The sequence below is a fragment of the Typopeltis vanoorti genome, chromosome 6, assembly GCF_054136105.1.
Source record: "Typopeltis vanoorti isolate ZY-2024b chromosome 6, IOZ_Tvanoo_1.0, whole genome shotgun sequence".
NCBI classification, from domain to species: domain Eukaryota; kingdom Metazoa; phylum Arthropoda; class Arachnida; order Uropygi; family Thelyphonidae; genus Typopeltis; species Typopeltis vanoorti.
The window spans coordinates 13,654,064-13,674,958 of record NC_143554.1 but is presented as its reverse complement, the minus strand read 5'-3'; the positions used below and the strand labels follow the sequence as shown (position 1 = coordinate 13,674,958).

The 20,895-nt window shown below is 37.4% G+C and overlaps 1 protein-coding gene across 3 annotated transcripts; it reads right to left on the bottom strand.

Moving 5' to 3' along the window:
• Window positions 1-774: 774 nt before the first annotated feature.
• LOC150105301 (carotenoid-cleaving dioxygenase, mitochondrial-like) lies at window positions 775-20,199 on the bottom strand. Of its 3 annotated transcripts, none has more exons than XM_090394071.1 (10): window positions 20,031-20,199; window positions 15,525-15,783; window positions 8,782-8,923; window positions 8,439-8,574; window positions 7,877-8,091; window positions 7,455-7,727; window positions 4,059-4,164; window positions 3,428-3,531; window positions 3,191-3,299; window positions 775-1,370 (listed from the first exon to the last, which is right to left on the bottom strand). In XM_090394071.1, the coding sequence occupies exons 1-10, from the start codon at window positions 20,134-20,136 to the stop codon at window positions 1,189-1,191; spliced, it is 1,632 nt and encodes a 543-aa protein (XP_090250197.1). In that variant the 5' UTR covers window positions 20,137-20,199; the 3' UTR covers window positions 775-1,188. The 3 variants fall into 3 exon arrangements, with proteins under 3 accessions (XP_090250197.1, XP_090250198.1, XP_090250199.1); XM_090394072.1 differs by having other exon boundaries at window positions 17,448-20,168; XM_090394073.1 differs by lacking the exon at window positions 20,031-20,199 and adding an exon at window positions 16,906-17,001.
• Between the last annotated feature and the right edge of the window lie 696 nt (window positions 20,200-20,895).

Genomic DNA, 20,895 nt, shown 5'->3' with positions numbered 1-20,895 from the left:
TGTATGAATGGTTGTATTTGATTGTTTAGAAGGGATATGAATTGCCCCCCCCCCCGATTTATTGGAGACCTGAATTAGCACGAAAAATATAAACACGTTCGCATTATGTGGCATGTGAAATTCTTGCTTAAAATTAACAGGCAGTTCTCAATACAGCTATAAGTGAGCTATAACATTTGCACCTCAGTATCCTGAGGTGCAAATGTTATTGTAATCCAATGCTGGAGATATGTACTTAAACAAATAAGAGCTTTATATTCACAGCTCCGCAAACTACGATTTGGAATATTAATGAGGGATCTTTCCCCTGAGCCACATACCTATGGATTGTGTAAATGGCAAACTCTTCTACATTTACAAATGGAGGCAATTTACTATTAAAAAAAGATCGCATCTCTGGCGACATTAAAAAGATGGAAATGGATCGCATCTCTGCGACTTCATTCTTCCCAAAGGTTGAAGTAACGGGCACCTTCGTAAACCTCAGTAACCCACGAAACTTTGGCATATCACTGAAATACATTCATATCAAGTAGTGTGATAACTTTTATTATATTCAAACAAATTTGATTACGTATTGTTTACATAGCAATCGAGTATTGCAAAAATGAAATAGTACACGCCCCAAGAATTCTGAGTATTGGAGAGAACGGCTTTTAGTTCTGCGAAGGCAAAACAGATAGAATGACTTCGTGGAGGAAGGCAAAACATATTTTACAATAAGCTAATATTCGAAGTTGTGGAATGGTCCTCTCACAAAGTTTCCGATGTATATTTGTTTTTTGCAAGACCCTAGTAAATAAATTCTTTAATTTTACAAGGTTATTTACAATGCATTGGACTACTTTACAGCACACTGGAAAAACTGCTTCCTAAATAAACGAGGTTGTGTGGGTACCATCCCAGTAAAGTCGCCTCATGAATTCAACAAGTTGCTTACAAATTTAGTTCTGATATCACTTTTCATTAATTCCTACCCATCTGTTCGGATCAAATGAGGTCATTAAATGGACAGTTTAACATGAAAAACGACTTGAGTATTAACGCAAAAATTGGAGAACAAACAATTGAGACGCGTAATGAGCTCCAAGTTGATACAAGCTTACTAAGGACAGGCTGGAAGATGGCACTCACTCCTGGAAGCTTCTCTATTTACTTATAAGAATGTGCAGTGAAGTCGTATTTCTTTCAGTTCTTCACACCTTCGATGCTGTCAGGTTGTTGGACAAAGATTCCATGGAAATCTCCCGGAACAGAAGAGGCAGTATGGAAGTCACTTCTGCCAATTTCCTTGAACGTTTTGGCATCAAGAACAAGAAGCGACACCTTGCGGTCGTCATTATGGTAAAGGATGGAAGAAAGAATCACACCTGCAAAGAAAACCGCAGTCAGACAACACTCTTCGTAGTTAAACAAGTAGGTTACACAGAACAGCACGTGACAAAGATGCGCGCGCACACACACACACAAATCCATGGTAGTTTCATTCAGTATTCGATTGCTCTCGAGTTCATTGACGTTCTTCGGCTAGCACGGCCAGAAGGGGAATGATTGAGCTCAAATAAGTAGATTTGCAAGCAATAGTGTCAAGCATACGTACCAATAGCTTGTATACGCTCTTCCACCCCTACCAAACGAGCGAATGGCAGTCGGATGGTGCAGCACAACTTTCAACATAGGGAAAAATTCTAGTCTGCGTAGTATGTTTTTAAGAGATACTTAAGAGAAGTGTTTCCTTCGAAGCCAACAGAACAGGTTTGCTTCAGCATAAAGATTTCGAATAAACGACCTACAAACGTTCTCATTTAACTGGATCATTTTAGGAGTGAGGCCATTAATGCACTCCAAACAGAAGAAATCACAATCATAAAGTTCAGATATTCTGAAATTAGTGGATGGATAAACATATACTGGTTTGTGTCTCTATTGATATTTCAAGTGCTTCCTACTCAACTGTATGAAGGTTTTAGGACACTGTTGTAAGGCTATCTTTCTCTTTGCATTCTGATACGAGATATTCTCATCAATTTTGATCTTTGAATCCTTCGTCTTTCGCATCCTTTGATGATCTCCCTCACATTTGACATACTTAGTGTTTTTTTTTCTTTCTCGCAGTGTATAATTTATTATGTTCTTCAGAACGACATCTGGCTCAGATAGTAAAAATCACTGGCAATTTGGGCATGTCCATATTTGACTTGTAAATGTATTAGGGATGTACAGCCTAAGAGGACAGTTGAGGCATTGTGCTCCTACAGATGGAGGTTTAGGTGTGTTGAAAGTAAGAATGATATGTCAGAATCAATCCTGTTTATCAGAATGGGAACAACGTACTATTACCGAGAGGTCCCCCGCTCCTGTCATCCCTATCACTCCTTGATTTTTAAGCTCTGAACACATCTCTTCATCAGTAACGTCAAAAGGGATCTCATTCCGATATCACTCCGCTAATATGGGATGCAACCATAATTGTGTCCACCATAGTTGCTGCTCGTAGTAGCCTCACTCCTAAAACGATCCAGTTAAACGAGAATGTTTGCAGGTCGTCTATTCGAAGTCTTTATGCCGAAGCAAATGAACCTGTTCTGTTTGTTTCGAAGGAAATAATTCTCTTAACTATCTCCTAAAAACAGACTTTACCTAAACATCCTACGTGAACTGATATTTTTCCGTATGTTGGGAAGTTGCGTTGCACACATCCGACTGCCATTGGCTCGTTTGATATGCGTGTGTGGCATGGCGTATCTATTAGAATATCATCAGAGCTTATTGCTTGGATGAAAAGAAATAATCTGTGTCAGACGTTTTCTGTTACCAGACTATCTACAATGCGTGCTCGGCTTGATCACCTGTAAAATTGGAATAGCAATGACTCATGCTCAGTGATTTTTCTTGGTTCGACGTCAGAGATTTCCACACATCATGGACGTTCACAATTCGCTCCGCAGTGCACCCAGCAGGTTTACCCGGAAGGCTACATGGAAGTAAACTTCCTGATAAAAATAAAAGCTGTTCTATATCCAGAAAAGTTAACTATTTTCCTTTGTACGTAAAGCTAGCGCTTTAAGAAATAAGTGATCCTTTTGACATATTACAGCCAAGAAACCACTTCTCAAAAATGTATTCCTTATGGGGGACTGACTTACAGACAATCCCCCATCAAACTCTAACTCATAATTACGCTACTTACCATCGTCTTCCTCGTTGGCTCCTGGTCTATTCACAAACACTGGTTCGGAACATGAAGCATTCTCTTCTTTCCAAGTCCAAATTTCCTTGGTCTCCGCGTTCACTTTCAACTGCACAAAAAAAAATATCAAAAATGACCAATTTCCCAATGAATTAAAACAACGCGATCAGAACCTACTATACCAGTTGAATGGGTTCGAATTCTATCAGTATCGGGGGTACTTCAAACTATACTCACCAGCGAATGTCGTATGCCTCCACTTCCCCAGGCGTAAAAATATCGATACTTCTTTCCATTGTGCTTTTCGTAGTTGATCCTCGGCAACTCGGCCATTCCGGCTCCTGCAATGAGACAACACGTGAATGTTCTTAGAAACAAACTCAACTTTATTATTACTGTTTATTCAAATAACGTGTAAAATAATAGTACGAAGAACCAAAGCGGAAACAAAGAACATTGGGATTATCTTGTGATTAGAATATCGTAAAACCAAACCAATAATAACTAGCCATTGTACATCGAATGGATGGTGTCGTTAATATACTGGATAGTAATCTATTACAAAGTTTTTTTGCGATTTCACAGAAATAAAGCAAATGCTAAAATTCGAATGACAAGAATGTAAAGAACTAAAAGGTCTATTTTAACGAACCACTTCAATCATGTTACACTGTAACTATGGCAACTGCTCTGTTGCCACAATTACTCGCGTAACAAAAGTAATACATCTTGGAGGTGGAAAAGACAGGTATGACAACATGCATCATTTCACTTTTTGAAGCCGACATGTATTAGATAAAATATTTAAGCGATCTTTTAGTAACAAGATTTGAATTTGACTTAACTTCTAAGCTGCTCTTGGCATTACCTGTATCTGTTAGGTTCTCGTGGACGAGAAATATGGAACCATCACTTTGCTGAAAAGCCTTTGCTTCGGTTGTCTTCAAGCCAATTAGATTCGTTGTGGACGTCACCTGCACAGGAGAAAGCGGTTAGTTTTTTAATTTCCAGAGGAAACTGTTCCAGACACAGTTCATCATACAACTAACATGAATTGCTTGCATTCTCGCCATCTTAGGCAATATATCTAATGCAAGGGGAAAAAAACTGCTCTAATATCCACCGCTTTCCGTTAACTGGGAAAAATAATCATGAAACGTATCGAAAAAAAAATGACTGTCAAAAATTATCCAATATCTAATGATTAGCTAGTTAACTGAAAAGAGTGGCAAATACGAGATTAAATGTTTGTATAATCTATTCAGTATCTCAGTTTTATATACGCGAGCTTACCACCAATCAGTCTCATGGTGCAAACAGTTGAAATCCCTGACAATTATTCTCTAAAAATGTGATCTTCATAATTTACAATGGCGTCCTCTACTAATATCCAGCACTGACTCCATACTCCATTTCGTACAATCCAGAAGGTGCTCACAAAGGCTGGGTAGACAATTCACGAGACTACTAATTATTCTATTACATATATAATCATCAACGAACCCCCATCGAGTCGCGAGAATCATCATTTATTCTCTGCATTCAAACCCCTTTCTGACAATCCACTCCATACACAAACCATCTCCATGCAGAAATGCTCTTCGATCCCCATTTCTTTGTACAACTGTAGAAGATGGCCCTCATCTCTTCCTCTTGTTTATCAATTGAAATCTTTCGTGTCAATGTATCAAATGCCTCAAACAGGATAAATATTTTCGTCACATCACCCTCATTTTCGAAAATCTGAAGACTTCATGTCTCAATCAAATTCAACATTCTTCATTCATTTTTGTAACCTGTCTTAGTGTATGGACCAGAACTCCCTTCAGATGAACAGACTTCATAAGGGTTCTTCACGTCCTAAGACCAAAGGATCTCGTCGATGTGGATAATCCCCAATTTCCACTTGCCAAGATAATTTGTGAAAACATTCCCCACTTAACTCCTCTTTACTTCTCAGCCTACATCCATGTCCCATTAACTATCTTTTCCACCTCTACTTTGAACTATACGGCCTCATATTTATCAGTGCCATTCTTCGCCAGGAGGAAACAACTCGTTACCTAAGAAGAACATTCCACTTACCTTATTTATGGTGCTATTCGGACGGATTATGACACTCATTTTACTTCCGCTCCTCTCAGAATCATTTTCTGACGTCACTTTCAGTGATACCAACAATCGTTATCTATATAGTGATACTTCTGGCATTTGGATATAAGGACTGTGTTTTAATAGCATTGACACTCGCTAAATTGTCTTCACCCCACGAGAATGGCGAACAAATCAGTCTTAAAAACATTATGAAAGATCTCGAAGCTTCAATCATTTGAGTGCAAGATTCCTCGAATGAAGACGAATCATAATACTATCTTTGGAAAACTATGAATTGATGGTTTAAAAGAACGCATTTCACATAAATGCTTTTCACTAAAGTTATTTATATATGAATATAAATCTACCCTAAAATTGTTAGGACACTGACATAAAGGAGGAAGAACATAGGTGAGAGTACAGAAACTGGAATATTCCAACTAAAATGTGAGAAGACAAAGTCATTCACCAGGACACGCATAGAACAACCAGAGGGGAACCTGTGAATTTAATTACCAAGGGTAGGAGGAATATCATACGATGTTAGCTTGTTGAGAAGGATTCGATGCCAGATTCAAGGAGACGCATTGGAAATGAACAGAAACCACATGAGGTTCTCCAAATCTGTCAATGATATTTGTTGAAAGGTGAGTAAGGTTAGCGAAGACATTTGAAGAGAATAATGGAATTTATGTGATTACTAAGTAATTGATGGTCTCCAGCTAGTAAGATGATGACTGCTGATGACTTCATCATTCTAGAGAAAACAACCACTACGATGTTGGGTATATTACCGAAAGCCACTTCACTTTACCCCGAGTATGTTGTCTCTGCATTGAACGAATTGTTCAATACATATGGAATTTTCTCGCACCACCTAGTATGAATACTATTATATTCTAAGACTGTAGCTTAATGCTATGGTTTAGCACTAAAATGTGCAATAGGTTTCCTACCTTTCGTGAGTGAGATTGAAATAAACCTAACGGGTTTGCTATGACTCATTTCGATGGTACCGTCGTAGAATCTCAGTAGCTAAAAATGACAACATTGTAGCAATGGAAAAGTTAAAGGAAAAGAAATCTACGTTTCTTTTCCTTTAACTGATTCTAAAATTAGTTTCTTTGGCGTAGGAAAAGTTTTTTTATCTTCCATAAATCAAAGCTGATCACAGGATACAAACACCTACAACAGACTACTTTGGAGTTGCGTGTTTGTACAGCCATGTGGCTGCGTTTCTTATACCATAATTCTCTGGTCCTCCTGAAGAAAGATCATTGCAAATTCTGTCGCCGACTAGAGGAAATTTTTCTCAAGCCTGTTCCCGAGTTAGTTTGTCTCTTGCGCTGGCAAGCAATGTTCCTCCAGAGACTCCAGATTTTAACCTCCACATTGGAAATATCGACTGTAGAACTATTGCAAACCACAACCTGAATATCAACAGGAGATGACAGCAGATGCTGGCTATGCTCTAAAACCACGAATAAACGTGTGATCAGGTTTCTGTGACAGTTAAGGGTAGAGACCAGTCTTCCACCGCTTTTCAAAAGCTAGATCTAAAAAATCCAGCTAATCCTTTTGAGGAATAAAAATCAGAGGATTTGTTTATAATAAGTGCATCGCGTCTTATATGCAGGAGTGCCATCTCAGCCTGGGAGATGATGATGTGGAGAGTTAGTGTATCTATTTCCAGAATATTACAGGCTAAGAGACGTCTATTTTGGTAATGAAAACATTAAAAAGGAAATAGTCTATTACGAGCAGATCCTGGTTTCATTTACTATCCAAATAAAAGGATAAAAAAAGGTGAGGTCAGGATCTTGCTTCGCATTGTAAAAGGCCACACGCTGACAGCTTGAATCATTTTAGCAACATAAGTTATTCCAATGAGTGTTGAATTGCAATACCATGAGCTGCTACTGTGACACAGCCCGACAGAAGATTCATCAATCGGTGTTGCAAAAACAGGATTCGCTTACTGTCTGAAGCGAAAGGATACAAGCTGTAATTTTCTGTACTTTAATACTCGATACAATTTCAGAGTGTAATGCGAAGACTGCTTTTGTTGTCAACCTGAAGAAAACCATACATATGCGAAAAATCATTCATCTCTCATTAAACAGATATATGGATCTGGATGATTATATACATATAAGATCAAACTGCTTACCTTATTCTGTACAGGAACATCCAGGGGTAGCACGTATCTCCTGGCACAACTTCTTGTCATCGACTCAAACTGTTTCGGATTAGTAGCACTGTCTTCCAAGCTCTTGACGTATAAAGCTTTGATAACATCACCGTTTTCATAACAGCACATATCCACAACAAGATGGTTGTCTTCTTCGTAGGCGTTTATGTGGTGGAACACAAAAAAGGCATCGGCGAAGTATTTCCCTTTTAAAATCTCTCCAGTACTTCTTCGGATAACTACAAATCGTGCCTGCAGATACATGTAAACAAAGAGAGTTTTACAACATCTTATTTTTCCAAGTGGTTGTGATTGGGAGTTTAAATCACGTCACTTCCTAAATAGATAATATTTTCTTCAAATTGAATTTATTCGCAGAGTTTCTTCTAAAATGCATTTACCTTTTCTTTAGGATACCAGTGCAGATTGTCAGAAATACTCTTTCCAGTGAATCCACTTATCATCACTGCAGGTATAGAATAGCAAAGGGGTTGTTCCACGAAGATGAAGTACTTTTCGGACATCCCAAAACTATGAGCGTAGCTGGGATAGAAGCGGTGTCGGGACTGAATGGTGGTCACGATCCTGCCTCTGTTGAAGGTTGATTCACGTCCATCTGTAACGAATAGAATACTGTAAACAACCAACTTTATCCATCAAAAGGCCAATATTAGATTGGGTGATGGAGGATAGACAAAACTATCTTAAGCCTTTTGAAAAATGCACTGAAATTTGTCAAATTCAGTGAGTGCATTCTTAGGATCGGAACACACTTCATACTGTTTGCTAATCATTCTGTCACGTGTTTTAAGGAATAAGCAGTTGTTCGATGTCTTGGAAACATAAACAATGAATTGTATTGAGAAATATAAAAGGTGGCGCTACTGATCCTGAAACATTAAATGCATCACTACGGTAACATCTAAAGCTATTTGAAATTTTAAATCAATTCTTTTCTCTTACCAGTATGAGGGAACTCGATAATGTGATAAGCCTGATTGGATCCGAAGGTGGTTCCAAGGTTATACACATCTCCCTCTCTCGAGCTGTGAGGATGGGCTGTTGCAATGTGTACGGCAACATAACGGCTGATATTGACCTATAGAAAATAAAAAGATTGTGGAAGGTAATGAAGATTAACTAGCCTGAATCGTATAAAGTTAAATTTCTAACTTAAGTGGTACTCCAATTATATTCAGAAAATACATGAAGACCTCGTACCTTATTTATAGTAACTATTTATGGTTTTTAGTGTTACATTGGCAGCAGCTGTTACCTTCAGTTATGTGTGCTAGCATATACTCACTCTTTTTTCCGTTTCCAATGTCTCCATGTTGACCTTATTAATGACATTACCTTCTGTGCATGCGTAGAGTTCATCTCCGTACTGTACGACGTTCACCAAGTCATTATCAGTCGTCTCACCCCTCGAAAATGATGACATGAACCTATGAAACGACAAAGAAATATTTACCATTCATGTAATTATCGAAATGTCTTCCGACAATAGTCTTGCCTTAATGTTACATTAGCCCTACGCTGCTATAGTACGTTTATTTTTTCACCAGTCTCGCTCACTTTGTGTCGCGCGCGCTACTTCAAATATTTTTCACTATTTTTTAGGAGTGTATAGTATATGATAAGGGGGTAAGGGATAATTTTCTTTACAGGGAATTATTCCAGGGTAAAGATATGCGCAATACATCTCTAATACAGAGACTTAGCCTCTTCTTTACCAAGACCGCGCTGCGTGGCAAAGAGTCGCATCCTTCAGAGGTGCCCCCGTTTTTCACAGAACAGTGCGGATCTAGACTGGAAAGTCTAAAAATATTCCAGAGGAAGGCAATGGCAAACCACCTCTGTACCTTGCCAAGAACATTCTATGAACATCCGAAAAATAAGAAAGTACGATATGGTGCTAGATGGTAAGACCCCCTGGCCTGAAGGCATCCAACATGCAACTGGGGAAGAAAAGAGGGCTTCCACAAGTAGAACTAGTTTTTATGATGTGTCCAGGTCAAACCCGGAAGGATGCTTGGTCACGGATGTTGCTGGTTGGAAAAGGGAGGCTCTCGCTGTTTTGCATTGGAACTTGGAATGTTAGAAGTATGAACCAAGGTAAGCTGGAAATAATAAAGATGGAAATGGAGCGCAAGAAGCTGGATATATTGGGAATAAGTGAACTTAGATGGACAAGAATGGGCCATTTTCAGTCAAGGGACTATGTGGTGTATTACTCAGGATATGATACGTCGTAAAAATGGAGTATCTTTCTTACTCAGGAAAAAGATGGCTAGGTATGTATTGGGTAATAATCCAGTGAGTGACAGAATCATTTCTCTCAGAGTTAGTGGACATCCAATGAATATGACAATCATTCAGATTTATGCATCCACTACAGAGGCACCAGAAGACGACATTGAAGAATTTTATGGCAAGTTACAAGAAGTGATAGGTGCAGCACCAAAGCGAGATTTAAGGGTACTTATTGGAGATTGGAATGCAAAAGTGGGAGAGACTGAGGAACAAGGAATAACAGGTCGTTTTGGTTTAGGTATTCGTAACACCGCAGAGAAGAGACTAGTTGAGTTTTGTGCAGAGAATTCTTTGTTTCTTGCTAACACCTGCTTTAAACAGCACAAAAGAAGATTGTACACATGGATATCCCTCCCCCCGATGGACAACACAGAAATCAAATTCACTATATACTTGGACAAAGAAGATGGAGAAGTGCGATTCAATCTGTCAAGACTTTTCCAGGTGCAGACTGTGGGACAGACCATGAATTATTAGTGGCTACGATTCATGTGAAACTACGGAAACTGAAAACAACACAAAGGTCGTTCAGATATGATCTTGGAAACATACCAGCTAAATACAATATTAGCATACAGAACAGATTCAACACACTCAATATGTGTGAAAGAGAAACAGATGAACTATGGGAAGAGATTAAAGATATAATTAAAACAGATGCAAAGAAGAATATTCCAACAGTTTGTAAGAAGAAGTTTAAATGGCTGTCAGAAGATGCCATCAAAACTGCTCAGGAAAGGAGGAAAATGAAGGCCACAGGAAATTTGCAGGAAGTATGGCATTTGAATGTAGAGTTTCAACGAAAAGCCAGAAGAGACAAGGAAAAATACTTTAACCAGGAATGCCAACAAATACAGGACCAAAACAAGAAAGGAAAAACAAGAGATCTTTTCAAAAAAGATCAGAGAACTAATAGGTGAGTTTAGTGCCAAGGTGACAATATGGAAAAGCAAACACAAAGGATATCTTACAGAAGCTGCAGACATCAAAGAAAGATGGATAGAGTATACAGAAGACTTTTACAGAAAGGACTCCAAAATTACTGAGAAATTTGTAGAGCAGAATTATACACGGGAACCAGTACCAGTGGAGAGTGAAGTGAGGTAAGCACTGCAACAGATATCCAGTAAGAAAGCACCAGGAGGAGATGGAATACCCAATGGGTATAATGGGAGAACAGGCAGTTAAAATTTTAAGAGCTCTATGTCAGCGAATTTGGATCACAACTACATGACCTAGAGAATGGAAAAAAATCAGTTTATATACCTTTATTGAAGAAAGGTGATGCAAGAAAGTGCGAAAATTACAGAAGTATAGCACTGATTTCTCATGCAAGCAAAGTCTTACTTAAGATCATTCAGAAAAGACTGGAACCATTCATGAAGAGAGAAATGCCAGATGAACAGGCAGGATTTCAAAAAGGCAGAGGAACAAGAAATCAAATCGCCCATGCGAGATGGATAATAGAAAGAGCGCAGGAATATCACAAGAATGTGTGCCTTTGTTTCCTTGACTATAGCAAGGCTTTTGACTCTGTAGATCATGTACAACTGTGGAATGTGTTAAGAACAATGGGAGTCCCAGAACATTTCATTATCCTTCTGAGGAATCTTTATCATGAACAAGAAGCTACTGTCCGAATAGATCTTGGAGAAACTGAGTATTTCACAATAGGTAAAGAAAGGGGTGTGACAAGGATGTATTTTATCTCCATACCTGTTTAACTTGTACAGTGAATATATTTTAAAAATGGCAGGGCTGGAGGGGTCTTCAGTTGGAATTAAAATTGGTGGAAGAAATGTTAATAATTTGAGGTATGCAGATGATACCACCTTGCTAGCAGAATGCGAAGAAGATTTGGAGGAACTTATTATGAAAGATAAAGGTGAAAGTGCTAAGTATGGTCTTAAACGTAACCTCAAGTAGATGGGGTGAAAATGGAAGCAGTTAACAATTTTGTGTTCCTAGGATCACGAATTGATAAAGATGGTTATTGTACCGAAGAAGTTAGAAGATTAACTCGGAATGACAAATTTAAGCAAGATCTTTAAAGATATTAGCCTCGCAACAAAAATCAGAATCGTGAAAGCAATGGTATTACCTGTGGTACTGTATGGATGTGAAAGTTGGACCCTGAGAAGAGTGAAAGAGGAAAGTTAGATGCATTTGAATTATGGGTTTGAAGACGCTAAGCATACCATGGACTGCAAAGCAAACCAATAAATCAGTGATAGACAGAATAAAGCCAGATTGCTCCCTCGAAGCCATGATCATCAAGCAAAAATTGTCATACTTAGGACATATTATGCGAGCAAATGACAGTCTGGAGAAGATGCTTGCTAAAGTTGATGGAAGCAGAAGAAGAAGAAGACCAAGAATTAGATGGACAGATCGGAATGGAGAGTATGTTCGTGGAGTCGTCAGGAGACGGAAACGACTCGATGGATCATAACACACATATAGTATATGATAAATCCATCCTGCTGGTTGTTGGATAATTCCAGTGGAAACAGTACAAAAAACGCTACAAATCATATCTGATATACAACCACTCTTCAAATGGGCATATACACAAAAATGATTATAAATAGTAACATTTTGAATCGAATATAAACTGGCTACGTCTTGATACATAACCACTCCAGGGGAGTACATGCTATTATTATATGACAACATGAAAATTTGCACAATGTCAAGTTCTTTCCCAATATCCTCGTTTTTAATATGATATTGCCATTGATGCCATCTGTTCACACCCCTAATCTTTCTCAGGACTCTCATATCTGCGGTCTCTAGTCTTTGGTCAAGTGTTTTACTTCTGACCCAGCTCTCAGATCCATAAGTTAAAACTGGTTTGAACACTGTCTTGTATACAGCTAATTTAGTGTTCCGACTAATTTCTCTCTTATTCCATATGAATTTATTCAATTGACTTCCTACCATACCAGCTTTGTTGGTTCTGTTTTCTAATTCTATATTTAATTTCCTATCTTCACTAAAAATCATGCCTAAGTAGCTGAAATGTTTAATTTCTTCCTCAGGTTTTCCATTCACAATGCAGTTGATATTTTCAATGTTTCTGCCTATATTCATTGTCTTTGTCTTTTTATTACTGATCTATTACAACAGTTATTCAATTTAGTCAGAGAATCTTGCGGACTTGTAGCGGATTTATTGCGAAGTATAACATCGTCCGCATAAAGCAAAGAGCTGACATTAACATCTCCAATTTTGATATCAGGTTTAATACCACTTTCCTTCATAATGTGATCCATATAGATAATGAATAACAGAGGGGATAATGTACATCCTTGTCTCACACCAGATTTAACATTAAACCATCTTCCTGTACTTCCTTCCATTCTAACTGCTGACGTACAACTCAAACATAGACAAGGAATTGCTCTGTATCATGTTCCATTCACCACATATAATTGTAGTGTTTCGAAATGCCTTTCTATTGGCACCTACTCATATGACATTTCCCAATCTACGAAACTTAAAATATACATCCTTGTTATATTCCCAAGATTTCTCAACTATTTGTCTTAAACCTCTGTTTGGCTTGAATCCAAAACTGTTCTTCCGCAGTGTTGCGCCTACAATTTTTCTAAGCCATTTCTCAAGTATACTTGCCTAAATCTCAACAGAAATAGTCAATAGGGAAATGCCTCTGTAATTCTCACATTCCCTCTTCATACATGGTACTATGAAAGCCCTACTCCAATCATCTGGAATTCGTCCCACCGCCCTGGCTTTCTGAATTACGCAGTGGAGCCATCGTGAAACATAGCTCCACATTTGAGCATCATTTATGGTTGACTATCATCTACTCCAGTTGCCTTTGTCACATTTCATGTTTTTGATGTATTTCTGGTCTAATTTCGGTTGAATGTTTTTACCACCATACTGAAATTGCTCGTTGCATTCACCAATCTTTCAAAACGATCATCTCAGACATGTAGGGTATTTTATCTTCAGTTTTAATGTCGCCTTTATCATCTTTGATTCCTTTTACAGTACTCTTTCCTTCATTTCTAACCTTTTTTCAATATCCTCCTCCAGAACATTTTGCAATCTTCCTGATATTTATTTTCTATGCTCTTGCCAAAGTATTCCCACGACTTTTTAGTTTTTCACATGGTTTAACTTCGTTCTCTTACATTTTTCTCTGGATTCTCTAAGTGCACAAGCTGACTTACTTTCCAGGAACTCGCGATATGCATACTTGATTATTTATTTAGTGGGATGTACCCGTAATACCGGACCTGTACGATGTCGGTAGAATGCCGTACAGGTAATACCGGAATTACCTGTACGGGTATTACCTTAACATTACCTGTACGATGCCACATTTGCCTTGAAATCGAGGGAAGATTTATGGGCCTAAAAAAACAATTTTTTTCTTAGACTTGAGTTCTTTAACATTCCAGGAAAAGAAAGTTCTAGGTTGAAGTCGCACTTACAGGACTGCTACTAAAAATGTCGAGATTAATTACTTTATAAATGGACATAAAATTATAATTAAGCTAAATGAACTTGAGAAGTTTCTCCTCAGTAAAACTGAGGCTTCACATGATCAATATTTAACAGTTAAATTATTTTTCTCGGTGGCATTCCTTTTCCTCTGCACAAATATTACTTCGTAAGGTTCAGTCTGCCGAAGCATTTTTCTGAAAACACTTCGATTGCTGATGTTTGGTTTGAATTTTAAACAGCGATGTGAAATTAACTTCAAATGCATCATCGGAGAAGAATTACGCAAATTGTTGTCTTAAGATCAAATTCTGTAATTTTGATCGGAAAAGAAAACTCAGACTTGCTATGGCGAAGCACAAGCTAAGACTGTCCAAAATGCTATCTAAATATTTCCCTACAAAGCTTTTAATTAGTTCGAGAATGCAACACAAATATTAGGCTACTATAAAAGCAATACAATTATGAAAATCTACAATAGTATAGGATGGGATGAATGCCTCGGTTTCTTATTGTTAGTGACAAGATCTATCGACGTTTAGTGATTATTCCTAATAAAAGATTATGCAATTTAAAGTAAATATTGCATACTCTTCTCCTCTGAGTAATTACAAAACAAGCAGATAAACGATATAAAAATTTAATAAGTAACTATAGGTAATTTTAAAACTACGCACAGTAGCATAAAATAAACAAAGTCTGTTAATACATTAGACGATGCTTATTCTCCCAATTATTCATTTAAAAAAAAAATCAGCTAACGCCTATTTCGTTCTCGTATAGGGAGTAGGCGGGGCCGTTAACCCTATCTAACTTTTGGAGACTGAGTGGGCAGTTATCTCCACTGGTAGCCAATCAGAGACAGTTGGCCCAAGGCTATCACTGATTCATCGGTACGCAGTGAAGAAGGCAGCAAGCTTGTGCCGCCATCTCGTGGTCTCTAACACAATATTTTTAATGTCTGAAAATTGTGTGGGCTCGACGGTCGATTTTCTTCAGTTTACGGGACGAAAAAATCCGCTAGTCCGTGCCAGAGATCGACTAACTCGGGAACCGGTCGAAAAAAAGGCTCAGAAAATTTCCTCTAGTCAGCGACTAGATTTGAACCACCAAATACCTTCTTCGTGCGGTCAAGTACAAACGCCACTTCTGAGTTATACAGGCATCAATTATTCATTGGTATATATTATTATTCTTACATATATTTTATTATTAATATTATTACTATATACTTTATTTTAAAAATTCTCAACTTACCTTTGAAATATACTTTTGCAAGGATCAGGATAAGCTACAGTCCCAAATTCGGAAACCACAATTCGTCCAGCCTTCATATTCCGTTTATATGTTTGACTTTTTAGAAACCGATTCTGATACGTGATCCGACCGTTCTGTATGTGAAATTTGTGGACCAACGCGAGTCCATCAAAGAGATGGCGATATTTGTCGGGTCCAACCTCCAGCAGTCCACTCCCAACTCGTACAAGAGAACCCTGCAGCCATGATGGGATATTTCCTAGGAGAATATCAGGATGTTAATATGTTTATTCAATAAACGAAACGAGGTTACTAATATTTGAGACATACACACTGAATGGGTGCGCTGATTTCAAATCGAAATCCATACTTAGAAAGGAAAAAATAGTTCTGTTGTCTGTTCGCTAATTATTATATTACCCCCTCATTTCTGGTTTTAGCTTGGTAGATTCTGATGGATGTAAAACGAATGCTTAACTATCTGAATTAAATCCCCAAATTATTAATATTTAAATATACACTATGTATAAAATAATTTCTCAATCCCATGTAAGAATTGTCTCCACGAGATGGCAGCACATACTAAAATGGACTCCAACTGACTACAGCGAGGATTATAGAAATGGAATGCATCGATCTAGACAGCATTTTAAAAGTATTTTTCACTCAAACTCATTTCGGTAGTTTAACTTCTTTAGCATAATTCAATTTTATAACAACTGATTAAAGTGTTTCTACTAAAATCAGGGGTAAAACGTTCTTTAATAATACAAACTTCTCGCTTAGAAACAGCGTATCGTCAGTCCATTTGACACTGTGCATTGTTTGCTATTTACGGGTGTTTGTATGTGTTCGACCAGTAGTTGTTTGTGCAGTCTTGCGCGGCTGTTAAATTTGTCATTCCTGCCTATGAAAATTCTATTTTTGTTTAACAGTATATCGTATGAACTATGCAGTTCAAATTCGCTGGAAGTCTTTGCGACTGCGCACAAAACTAACTAACCAGCAACGGAAAAAATTGCTTATACAGCTTAAGCTCATCCTAAAGTACTTGAACGAGGTATTTTCCACTGAAACATCACGGTCACAATATCCTTGGGACTAGGGCAGTGGCGCACCCAGAGGTGGGAGGGGGAAAGGGGCCCGAGCATTCCCCATACTTAATGGGAAAAGCACTAGAAAATTTTCCAAAAATCTTTTCCTAATGAATAAATTCATATTTTTTTATTTATGTTGTGTCGTATCCAGTACAGTAACGAGGGTATGAAGCGCCTGTGGCGAGTGTCTAACTTGCGCCCCCAAATCCAAAAATGACAAAAATTTTTAAAAATTTAAATATACGAAGTTAAATTTTACTAAATGCAATATGTTAAATACTTACTGTTAACCCCATCAAAATGAGTTGCAGAATTTGTATCTAAAGCAGCGTATTGTCGAAATTTATAAATGCAGTATAAAATAGCGGACTTTTATAACTATTTATTTATTTTTAACGTTTTGAGCCACAAACCTAGTTGCGTCCGAGGCGGGTGCCTCTTTCGCCACGCCCTTGTTACGGCACTGGCCCTGTCTTCTATTTCTATACTTCTTATGAATTAGCGATCATTGCAGATGCTCAGTAATAGGTCGTATGCGATGCGTAGTTTGTATTCTCAAATCGTCTACTCAACTCCCCCCCCCCCCCGGATTAAATCCTGAGTGCGCTACTGGTCTAGAGTAACTTGATCTAGGGCAGTGGTGGCGAACCTTTTTATGTTCTATATATATATAAAATTTTATAAATAAAATTTTATATATATTATTTATATATAAATGTAATATTACTCAGTGTAAAATTGATTATTGTATAATTAAATTGATTTTAATGATGTTAGTTTGAAGAAAAAACTGCAGTGAGAAAAATATTTATCCATTTTAACTCACCATAGACGTCAGCTGAGCAGGGGAAACAGCAGAAGGATGTTAACTTGTTGGCGAAACGCTTACCGTATTTACTCGACCTTCGCGTATAACTCGCACCCTTCATTTTACTTTATGAAAAAATACATTAAAAAGTTTTGCATAATATACTTCGCACACGAAAATTATTCAAACATGTTCACGTCGAGGCGATAGTAACTCGCAACCAACAATTGTCGGCTTGCTTTTATCTGTTAGTCGCGCGATCTTTTTGTTAATACCGCACCTATCATATGCACCTCTTCATAGCTGCTCTATCTATACTGGCCTACCATTGCTCTCTGTTTCGCGGTATGTTTTCACTTCTCAGTCATTTGCGAATAATTGTTCTTTAAGTATCTCAAGTCATGTAAATTAATGTTAATTTTTGCTTGGAATAATGGGAAGGAAGATTTCACTGTTTGGATTTCTGAAAATCTCCGCATATATCTCGTGCTACAAATTTTTAGCTTTAATTATGGGGAAAAAAAGTGAGAATTATATTCGAATAAATAGGGTTTTATCACATACACATGCCCAATATTTATATATGCAAAGTATGTAATTTATTAAATAAAAATGTATAAATCTCTTAATTTTAAACACTAGTTTCAACAATAATTGATATTTTGAATTAAAAACAACTTTAACGAAGCAATTAAAATTGATCGAAAAAGTTAAACTTAGTTTCTTTTACTACAACTGAGTGTTTGAAACATTTCAGATATAGTTATGGTAGTGGGATGAATTGAAGTGACAGCCAAACGGAGGCAGTTGCAAGCGGTTCGTCTGTTTCGTTATAAGCACAGTCATGATAGAAAATGCAAATATAAATAAATGCAAAATTTCACATATGTGGTGGAAAAACGAAGAAGAAATCCCATTGATATTTCATATTAATTTGGATATTCATTTTTCATTCTTATCCAGAATTTCCAACTACTCACAGAATTAAAAGTACCGTCTCTTTTTGTTCATCAAAGGGGTTCACATATTTTGCCTCCGGGGATCCTCATGTTCGGGATAAATCTTTTCAAACGACAACAACATCTTCAAGTGGGCTGCAACAACATCTGATACTGAATTGTGGACATAGAAATCATCTACTTCCATAATATAATGCGGGTACGACTGAAACATTTCATGATTTCTTTCTGCAATCATACTAAACCAGAGTTCGAGTTTCTTTTTGAATGATTCGATCTTGTTCCAAGCATTCAATTTTGTTGTATCTGGACCGAAGTTTTAATTCAACTCGTTTATGTAAGAAAATACATCGCTGAGATATGCCAGCCTGGCGACCCATTTCATATCCTGGAAATAATGGGACAGGTCACCAGCTTCCTTTCGGAGTTCATATAACCTGTCGTGAACTTCACCGCAGGACAGCCAATGAACTTCCCAATGGTGAAAGATTTCGATGGCTGAAAATTCCTGATCACTCATGAATACTTCCATGTTTAAAAATATGCTGCTTCATCACTGGCATTTCCTACGTAGATGTTATTTAGGTGTTCTGGGTCTGAGCTTTTTGTTACATTCACGAACATTATATTATTTATATTATATAATATAGAATATTTCCACGAGAAAATATTTATTCATGAAAAATGACAAATTTCAGAAGAACCTCTCGCGGGTCGGTATAACTGATGCCAGGGCCCGGTGGTTGAGAAACCCGGATCTACAGTGAGTCGACTGACGAAAAGAAAAATTGTATTTGTTCACAGCCCACTGTAGGAAGATGCCCGGCAGATATGACAGGTCCGACCGCCATGTTACTCTTCATATCAATTTTCATGTGCTAAAAATATTAAAGATAATAAACTTGAGTTAATTAATAAGCTTTTAAATAACGAAAAGTTCAGTTCTTTTCTATCAGTTGAGTCGTGTTATTATGCCCCTCAGCCAATGGCTAGAGGTTGCATCAGCTGTAGTTAACCAACAAATGTTTGCAACAGCTGTAGTAAACTACCCAACAAATACAAAGTAGGCTTTGTATTTGTTGGTTACTTTCTTTCGTGTAAAACAAAAATTTAACTTGTGCGTATTATAACAATTAAAAAAAAAGGTTGAATAATTTATAAGCGTATAAAAGGATACCATATGTAAATCGTTGACGTGCCAGCAAAATTCTCGGGCGTGCCAGAGGTTGGCCATCACTGATCTAGGAGTCGTCGTTAATGAATCGGCACTTCAACCCTACCACATGTAATCGTAAAGTGACCTTCGCCGATATGGAGGTCAACTAAATATGGTAATCAAATACATACTAAAAATATTCGGCATTTACGATAGAAAAGCAATTATAGACTGGTTCTAAATCGCCACAAAACGAATTTATCACTGATTGTGTGAGGCGGGTGCAAAGTTCACGACTCTTGTCTGGTTGATAGGTCAGCAAGTTACTTTTATACATTAATACACCGATTTAAGCATGACATCCAAGCGCCCACATGCGAAATCCATTCGTTTTCCTAAATACTTCGGTACAAATTAACGCTAAATGAATTTACCGGAACCTTTCATTAATGATATAAAAACGGAATATTAGCTCGCTAATAATACCTGATACACTTCCCTCTTTAGGATCGAAACTTTCTATTCGGCAAGAGCGAAGGAAAGGTACCAACAATTCAGCATTAGTCACCCCTTTTTGAGATTTTTCATCCATTTTTGAATATCTGAAATTAAACCGCTACTGTAAGGTCTGGTTTGTGAGCTTCTAAAAGCTGTGCGAAACTACCAACGTCCTCAATTGATGTAAACTATCGCTAAGTGTCGCAAAGCTTCATGGGAATGATATCAACACATGTGTTTCGCAATATGCTACTGTAGGGAAGAATGAATGACAACATATAGGAAATGTATTCGTATGGAACTTTGAATTGCATTATTTGATTCTCTTTCTGAGTTAACTAAAGTGAATTTAAAAAAAAAAAAATACTTTGGTTTTGTTTCATAGCCCCCTTGTGGTCATCACGTCTTAAATATTAATTACTACATAAATTGTTTCGAATAATAAAAATTACTTTGTATGATTGATTAAAGGATTTATTAAAATACTATTACTAGTGTATAATTATAGGATTATAATATTTAATGTTAGTATTCATTTGTCAAAAATATCTGAGCGGTAAAAGCCGAGAGAATCTGTTGACATCGCCCACGAAGTGATTGGTTAACCAATGAACATAACTATGATACTCTGACCCCCCCCCCCCTCTTCTCCAAAAATTAAGGCGATGACTCACACCAAGGAAAGAAAGCCATCCAACACGGAAAGAGAAACATTGTGACAGTGGGACTCAAGGTCACAGGTCACTTAGCAACGAGGTCACTGTAGCGCAGTTAAGCCTAGAAGTACAATGTGTATCAATACAGAAGTAAGCACGCTATGCAAAAGTGTTAAGGCTGGAAAGGGTTTCCCCAA

Coding starts and splice junctions, on each gene's coding strand:
- LOC150105301 (XM_090394071.1), bottom strand. CDS start 20,136: ATGGATGAAAAATCTCAAAAAGGGGTGACTAATGCTGAATTGTTGGTA. Junction 8,575..8,781: donor CATTGGAAACGGAAAAAAGA/GTGAGTATATGC, acceptor TATTTTCTATAG/GTCAATATCAGCCGTTATGT. Junction 4,165..7,454: donor ATGTTCCTGTACAGAATAAG/GTAAGCAGTTTG, acceptor TCTCCTGTGCAG/GTGACGTCCACAACGAATCT.